Source organism: Notothenia coriiceps, unplaced genomic scaffold, assembly GCF_000735185.1.
Source record: "Notothenia coriiceps isolate Sejong01 unplaced genomic scaffold, NC01 NC01_scaffold00037246, whole genome shotgun sequence".
NCBI lineage: Eukaryota > Metazoa > Chordata > Actinopteri > Perciformes > Nototheniidae > Notothenia > Notothenia coriiceps.
In genome coordinates, this window is record NW_011369947.1 from 25,164,776 (window position 1) to 25,174,012 (window position 9,237).

A 9,237-nucleotide genomic window follows, 5' to 3' on the forward strand; every position below is an offset into this window, starting at 1 on the left:
GTGTGCCTTATATAGGTATGGTCCTACACTATATTATTCAAATATAGAATGATAGGTCCACTTTAAGAAAATGAAAGTTCATTTTAATTTGTTGAGTTAGTTGTTGTAATACTTGTTTTGGCCACAAGAGGCTGAAGTAAACATGTTCTAAATAGGACTAGAAATATTTGAGTTTTCTTTCAGGAGTTTTTCCATAAATGTTTAACTCAAGGTACATATATTGTGCCTTATCAAGTTGCTTTTAGTCCTATTTAAAATATTTGGTATTGGTGTACGCGAGCCTCTTGTGGCTTAAATTAGTATTACAACAACAAGCGCTTACAAAAAAGATCTTACTTTTTTTTTTTAAATCAACTTTTTTCACCTCTTCTTAAACCAGAAACATTTTTGATCCGATTTAGAAAATGTATCCCTAGATCTCTTTATGTTCTCACTTGTCTCTCAGAGCCTCCATAGAAGTCCCATTTGAAATGAATGAATCCGTGTTGAGTTGACAGATGTTTATTCTAACTCTGAATTGAATCTACTTTTTATTGGACTTGAGGCTGAATCACATTGTGACCCCCACCCTTCAAACACTCCCGTGAATCCTTAAGTTATTGCTGCATGCTCCAGCAGACCAAACAAGGTGTTGGCACCCCCGTTCCTCTGTAGTGTCTCTGTACGTGAGCTCAGTCTCAACGTGGTTCTATTTTGTGAAAGTGAATGTCTCAGTGGGCTCCACTCTAGTATTTGTTTTCCCCCTCCCTCGTTATTTATTTGTCTCTTCTTTACCACTCTCCTTCTTCCCTTTTTTTATGTCATTTTTTAATCTGACGTGACGGGGTGATCTGGATGTTTGGGGTCCTCAGGTGTTCTGCAATGTGCCCGACTTAAAATATGATTTGATATTTGAATATGCTGCCATTTATTAAATGGTCCAGTTTTCTCAGATTAAAGCACAGATTGATGGCACGGTGAAAACCTGTAGACCCTGATTCCAGTAGAACCCTCTTTAGATTTAGAAGGATTATCTGATCCTTTCGTCTGTGCAGTTTATCATTTTGTAAATCTTTATAATGTGTTATTGTGTTGTCATTTCACAAAAGTGTGTTTTTTATTAATTGTTTATCTGTTATTTAACGACTAAACATTCAAGGTGACGATTATGTAATATGCTGTACGATATATCCATTTGAACACAGTTTAGTTCAGATTTGAGTCATCATAAACACATATGTCAGTTAAAGTGGACATTTAGGGAAATATGCTTGTTTACTTCCTAACTGAGAGATAAGGTAGATTTATTTTTGAATGTATGTTATTGTTAAGAGTTCAACATACAAAGCAAATGCTGCATGGTGAAAAATTAATACATTTCAAGAAAGAGGTGTATTTTTCTCAGCTTTCGCGAGGCGATCAGTCAAAGTCAACTTATGAATTGATGAATTGCATGTTTACAACAACACGGAGGCTCTGTAGTCTGAACCAAGATGGGAAGCTTTATTTCTCATTTCCACTTCGACTAAGGCAGAGCAGATCTACTTCTTCAGTTGTTTCCCTTCGCAGTAATGCCATTGATATCTATTATTCAGAGCAGAGGTGAGTGATATTTTAGTTTAGTTTATTTGCCATGCCTCTGTTGGGTAGAGGCTTTTTTAATGAGAAGATCAGTACGTCTCTCATATCTGTTTGTTTGGTTTGGATCTACACTTTCTAAGCTTAGACCGTAATAACGACTACTCAAATGTAATTCCACATAATTATAGATTTCAGAACAGATAACAAAAACATAATTTAACGTGTTGAATAATGTAATTTAAAAGAGCCAATAGGCTGATTATCAGAGCCAGGCTATTTTACCATTTCTAATTTATGCTTACTTTGTTTATTATTATCATCCGTGACCTTAGAAAGTAAATAAGCATATTTTCCAAAATGACAAACTATTCCTTTAAAGAAAGCTCTTTAGGGATCACATGATGCAGGTATCATTACTGTTAACATGCCTTCACATACTCATCTCTCATGGATAACTTGGATAGATGCCGTCTGAGTGTTGTCCTTTTCTCAGTTCAATATTTACAACAATTCCATGAGACCAAACCAAAGATAAATCTGGTGATGTGTGGGTGAATGTGAGCGTGTGACCCATTCTATTAATCATTTCATCCCTGCCCTCTTAAACCACTCCTGATTTCTCCACTATTTCCCCCTTTTGTTTCTTGCATCTCAACAGCCATCAAAGGCTTCTCGCCCCAGCACAAGATCACCAGCTTCGCAGAGGCCAAGGGTCTGGACCGCATCAACGAGAGGATGCCGCCGCGGCGAGACGCCAGCCTCAACTCGTCCGACGCCAGCCTCAACTCGCTCAACAAGGCGTTGTCCTCGGAGACCAACGGCACGGACGCCAAGGGCAGCACCAGCAGCGACAGCAACATCCAGTGAAGGCAGCACGGAGCCTCTTTGGCCAGAGGGGCCGCCCAGCCCCCAGTCTCATCACGGCCCCCGCCGCAGGAGGGGCAAAGAAGGGGGGAGAGTTGGATTGTGGAGGGGGGAGGCATCTATGGCTCACGCTGGGGGCCCATCTCACTTTCTAGTCTTTGGATATGCCTTCTAAATATTAGTTCATAATCAAATCTGCTAAGTTATTGCCGGGTCACATTTCTGAAGCTCAGGCCTTTAGTGAGCTCGATCCTCCACCCCCCTGCGGATAGTCGGAGAGAAAGAGATCTTAAAGGTGAATCATTTTCTTTTATTTCTTGAAAGACCCTTTGCTCATTTACACAGAAAGCCGTGTAACTTCTTACTAACTATTGTACGTTTACAAAAATACAGCACTAAAAAGGACAGAACATGAGATCGTGTTTTTAACATATAAGGGTGTACAAACTAAATAAGGACTATTTATTGATAACTTTTTTTTGCTACTCTTATAAAATAGCTCTGAAATTAATTAGGCAGTCTTAAAAAGAATGTTGCAATGTTGTCGAAATGCCAAATATTGGAACATTTTATGGTTTTGTACATATTATGCTTACCTCAGGTTCTTTTGGTGTGTGCTTTGACCTGATTTTTCTGTATAATGGCTAAATAACTCGGTAATGAATACCTATTTTCTTGAGTTTCATAACTGGAATTTACATTTACCTATCTATCATTTGCAAATATGTTTATTTTTTTTGTCTCTTTTGGAAGGGGGGAGGGGTAGATTTATCGTGGCTTGCTGGAATTGAGTGTTAATTTTTCTCTTTTGAAGTATTGCGAACAAAGTAAAAATAGAGAACCTATATTGTGTAAAAAAGAAAATACAATAAACTTAAAGTGTCTGCCTATGCATGTTTTATAAAAATCAAGGAAATAGAAAATCTGAATACCTTGGCTGTGGAGGCCTGTTTTGAGATATATTGCGCTTTAGTGAACATATACTGGAAACGTATACCTGCATACTTTCAATTAACACCATGATGCTCTATGCCTTCAACTTCTTTTGTAATTGAAGCATTTAATTATCTAAGATGGATGAGAAATCATATTTTTAACCTGCGCTTGTAAGTGCACACAGTCCAATTAAGCATGTTTGACAATTCTTGTGAGGTGTGTGGTTACATGTGTAACTCAAAAATGCATGATTAGCTGTTTGTGTCATATAACAGGTAAATCAGTTTTGTTCTGTAAATGTGCCACAGAAAGTGTAATTTGATTATTATTATTATTACCATTATTATTTGGAACTCTACTTTGTATATCAGTTACAGGTTTGATACTGCTCAATACTTTAAGATGAAACTAAAAAAATAAATAACTTTGATCTTTTTTAAGAACTGCTTAAGTGCCCAAGTAATTCACTACACGACATGAAGCCTTGCTTTTTGTAATTTAACTTCAAAACTGTTGGCAGATGAGGCATGCACTTGCAACTATGAAAAGTATTTTATATAACTGTTCAATAAAAATGTGCATGAATTTCAACTTGAAATGAACCCGCTTCTCCTGTGTGTGTGTGTGTGTGTGTGTGTGTGTGTGTGTGTGTGTGTGTGTGTGACTCAGCTACATCATAGTTTTTTTCCAAAAGAGAGAACAGGAAAACACCCGTTGCTAACAGACATATTATATCATCACGTCAGAGTTCAAGAGAGGTAAAGAGACCTGAAACGTTCTTTAAAATCAGTATATGGAGCTAGCATCCTCACACTACTATGAGTTCTGCGAAGGAGTCTCCGTGTTTTGCTGTTACATTTCCTCTCAAGCATTTTGGCCGGTGTGCAGATGGGAAACTGCTCCTTGGCAATTTGGCAACAAAGGTGTTTCCTCTTCATCAACCTCAGTGACTTGAGCCAAGCGTGCACAATAATACCTGTGTACACAAGATCTGCAGGCTTCCTCCTTCAGACAAAGATCAAAATGTGGCAAGATTTGATATCGATGCTTTAATAACTCTGGTGTGTTGGAAATTAAACCTCCCATCTTCGAGTAAACACATCAGAGAAATCTACTTTCCAGTCAACAAATAAAGTACTCCGACATATTTTACTGAGCAGCCTTCACTTGCGTGTCCTCCAAGTGTCTCTCGTTGGTCACTTCAGCTGAAATCAAACACAATGCTCAAATGAAAGGAAGACAACTCTGGCATCCTGTTTTTTTCGGGAGTGCCAGAAAAACAAGAGCTAGATTTGGTATCCTCGGAGGGTTTATATGAAAAGAAAACTAAGATAAAGTCTCTGCAAAATGAAAATATAAATGTCAATGTCAAGTGGTAGGAAAGTTGTTCTTAGTGCTGTGTCCGTAGATCAAAAACCATGATTATCATACACAATGATAAGATGTTTACAAAAAACACATCAAACCAACCGCTGGACTCGTGAATAGAAAACAGTCAAAGACACTGAGGCATTGTGACATAAACAATGAAGAATGGTAAAACGTCATTGCTTGTATTTGAGCAGCCCCCCTGTAACGACTTACTTCTTCATCACCTGCTTCAACAGTTATTACATTTAAAGGTGACCTATCATGCAAAATGCACTTTGTACGTCTTTTACAGGACTGTCTCAGAAAATTAGAATATTGTGATAAAGTTCTTTATTTTCTGTAATGCAATTAAAAAAACAAAAATGTCATACATTCTGGATTCATTACAAATCAACTGAAATATTGCTGATTATGGCATACAGCTTAAGAAAACTAAAAAATCCTATCTCAAAAAATTAGAATAGTTCCTCAGACCAAGCTTAAGCTGTATGCCATAATCAGCAATATTTCAGTTGATTTGTAATGAATNGAAAATAAATGGGGCTCAGAGCCTCAGAATACAGAAATCTGTATTTTTAAAATCTTTTTTTCCTTCTAATCTGTTATTATTTGATGCAGGCACGAAACATACCAATAGAAATACATTGCTTCCAAAATCGTTCTGTATCAGAATACTGAAATCTGTACTTTTTAAAATCAATTTTTCCTTCTAATTTGTTATTATTTACATTGCTTTTAAAATCGTTCTGTGTGACACGAAAAAAACGGGGAAATCGTGTTGGTGAACACGAATCAATAGGATAATTTCCTGACTACAACACAAAATGCCGTGAGACTGTGTTGAAATAATTGACCAACGAAGGTGCTGCTAAACAGTTTTTCAACTTGGAACCTTTCCATGCTAGTTTCACCCTGATTCCAACAATCTACTGACTATTCAACCACGCATTTTTTTTCACAGCATGATTACATAGAAAATCTATTTAAACATGTGAATGGATTGCTTATATTTTGTGCTGGGCAACACAAATGACGGGACATGAAAACCTTATCAGCGTTGAGTTTATCTTGATGTCACTGACATTGAGAATCAAGAAAGGAGAAAAAAGGCTATTGTAGCCCTCCAGGGGTAACTGGAGCTCTACGATGGTCACCATATTTCCACAAAGAGTGGGCCAAAAAGAAGATTTGGAAAAAATAACACAAGCAGGGTGGACCATCTGGTAAGTGCTCAAAGTGAGTCACTTGAATCCAGCTAACGGTTGGACTTTACAATGAACCACGTTAGCACTAGCATTAACCTAACTTAGCACAACCAATGGTTTTCCCAGCATTGTCTTACTCTCCACCAGAGTTTACCAAGTGTAAAACTATTCCTTAGATGCCATAGCTACTTACTTGTTGACAGCTTTATATCTGCTGTTGTTGTTTGACTCACCCCTGTTGATAAAACCGTAAAGAAGAAACAGAACTTATTTATTTTAGGTGAATTCAGTGACCAAAAGCTATTGTCCAGCATGGTGACTATGATTTATATGCTGACTGTCTGGGGTCAGAGCGGGATAATAAAATATAATGTGCTATCTAGGAATTCACAATGCTCCATTTCGTAGGCACCAGAATCAGTTTGTCTACGCAAAACATTTCCTCAGACAGATTCTCTATTTTAAGTTCACGGTTGCATATTTGCATCATTCCTGTTTGGCAAGGCTTTAAAGCCCGGCGTCTGAGACAAAGGCGTGCCAGCTCCAAGTGTCAGAGTAGAAGTCAACGGTGGAGGTCGTGGAGTGTTGAGGTGGATATCCTCTGCTTGAAGCCCTGCAGCAGTGTGAAGCTGCATCCTGTTCCAGACATACTATTGGCATCCTCTGATCTCAGCAGCCAAGCATCCTGTCTTCATTGCTGTCAGTTAGGATCCCACTCAACATATTCCTCACCAGAGTACTCACTGAAGCCAAGTCAACTCCTCAAATCTCTATGTCATTGAAGTTATTTTGGGATAAGTCCAAGGGAAGTTCCAGTCCTCTTAAAACAAGGGTCCAAGTTTCACATATTCTAGAGCTAGTCTACCTATTTGAGACAAAGTGATACTTCAAGTATTTTGTATCAGGTGTCAAGTAAAGTCTCCATTCTGTTGGTATTTTTGAGCAAGTCTCAACACCTCAAAGTCGTTTGAGACAAGTCCAAGTCAAACCTTTGTAGTTTTTTGGATCATGTGTCAATTATCAATTTTCAAGTGGTGAAGTTGTATCCCATTACACACAAGTATCAACCATTTGGAGTCAAGAAAAGTCAAGAAAAGTCCTTTAAGTGGAGTCTTGAGTTAGGTCTCCAGTATTTTGGAGCCTGTCTTAGGCGTTAAATCCTTTACGAAATTTGACTTGTAGCAAATCTTAAATCAATCACAAATACTGTAAGTCATTTGAGACAAGTTCAAGTCAACTTAAGTCTCAAGTATTAGTTGAAAATGTCAATTAAAGCTCTGAAAGTTGTGTGGAAAGAAAACCTCTGCTGCCGTGCAGGCTGTTGGGCGAGGGTGTTTCCTCCAGATGTTTACCACTAAACGCTGGAAGTAGATTTGTTTCCAGTTGGGACACTTGGGTCTCAGGACAAAGATCTGTTGTCTCTGTGAGAGAGGGGGCGCTTTGGTTCCCACTGCCTATCTGCCCGGCGCAGGACAGATAAAAGGTCTTTTGGCTCAGTACAGGGAAAACAAACAAATCCTGAGCCACCCTCTTTTTCCCTCTCCATCAACCATGAGACACACACTTGTAACTTTTGCTCCTTAAATTTAGACTTGTGCTTGATATCTAATGCTTCTAATTTAAAAAAAATCTACCTTTCCTTTTGCTTTTTTCGTACTTGTTCGTACAAAGCACAACCAAGGGCTCACACACACATATACACAATGCTTATCTCACACTGAATGAACGGAAACACACGGAGTGGATGTCTCTGAGGTACCGTTCAGAGTGTCTTCTGAACAACACTGGGATACTAATCTTTGCAAAACAAAACTAAATCACAGAGAATAAAACATGAGTAATTTAAGACACCAAAAAAGTTTTACACTCGAGCAAATACGTTTGACAGTTTAGCCCAGGTGTGGAAATGTTTTGACACCATTAAATAAGAAACACATCAGTAATAAGGATTTTTTACCTTCTGCACTCACACAGCACAGAACAAGACTGAAGCTATCTTAGACTTTAAGGGCCCTCAGCTCTGATTCTGTTCAATCTAAGACTAATCCAACAGCATGTATCCCAGCCACAAGTGTTTCCTACCTGGTGTGAAGACATGGACAGACACGAACAGCAGCAGGACGAGAACCCTGATGGTCTTCATGGTGACTCTGCGTAAACTCCTTCGACTTCTTCTTCCTCAGACTCCAACTGAGCGGAGAGTGGAAAAGGTGCTGTGGCGCTTCGCTGCTGAGGCTTTTTTCAGCACTTCCTTTAGATAAAGGAGGGGAGGAAATACATCGGCTTCCCTTCCTGACGCAAAACTGGGCGGATGTGGAGACCAGCCCAGAGCAGCCAGCGGGTACGAATGACCATTTAATCTCACATTTAACAAATGTTTTTCGAATGCATCGTCAACTCCTATCACTTATTTTTTCCTGTCCTGACACCACTTACCAGTTGGGAGGGGACAGGGCTGGTGATGGGTAGAGGAAGCCAGCTTAGCTTTATATAAACACTGTGGAATCCAAGAATTCTATGTAATTAATTATAAGATGAAGTACTTTGGAAAAGGATATTAAGAAACAGAAAGACACAGCGACACACTTTTTAAGATCTTTTCCAACTGTCACATGCATTCATCAACAAAACATATTAGCAACACTTAGATAGCCTTAATGTTAAACGCTCTCTCTAAATTGAATAACCTGTAAATATAGTATCCATAACACATTTCCACTTTATTTTTTTCGAAATAAAATGCTTATTTTAAGACCTGTATTGCTTAATCCCATCACTTTTCTATACTCTTTCTGTCATGCTCTTGAATCAGTTTTTTTTAAATGGTCTAATTATTACTATTAAATGTGTTATCAAATCAGGCCAATACAGAATAACTGTCGTTGATGGAAAACAAGATCTTAATGGGCTATTAATGGTTAAAGTGGACCTATCATGCTATATTTGAATAATATATTGTAGAGCCATACCTATATAAAACATGTCTGTGAAGTTTTCTTTTCAAAATACCAAACAGATCATGCATTTTGGCCATGCCTCATTTTGCTCTATTTGCTCTTTTCCAGCCCTGTTTTTGTAAGGGCTGATTCTTTGAGAAGTCTTCTTCGCTGCTTTTGTAGCAGACTACAGCGCCACTTTCAGGCCTGGCATATGTACTACAACGTCTCCAGCGCTTTCAAGCGGCAATGGCCGTGGCTGTCTCCTCCTGATTGGTGGAGAGTTGCCCATATAGGCGGAGCTCCTTGTTTCTGACGTCAGAGATATTTCAAATCTGGATCAGTCTGTATCAGATCCGTTGCAG

General features: G+C 38.6%; 1 protein-coding gene across 1 annotated transcript in view; it reads left to right on the plus strand.

Moving 5' to 3' along the window:
• LOC104966544 (serine/threonine-protein phosphatase 2B catalytic subunit alpha isoform) overlaps positions 1-3,958 on the plus strand; it is a 57,023-nt gene extending 53,065 nt beyond the window's left edge. The window contains exon 14 of the mRNA XM_010795727.1: positions 2,219-3,958. Within this exon, the coding sequence (XP_010794029.1) occupies positions 2,219-2,427 (209 nt within the window). The 3' untranslated portion in view covers positions 2,428-3,958. The remainder of the gene's footprint in view (positions 1-2,218) is intronic.
• Positions 3,959-9,237: the final 5,279 nt, after the last annotated feature.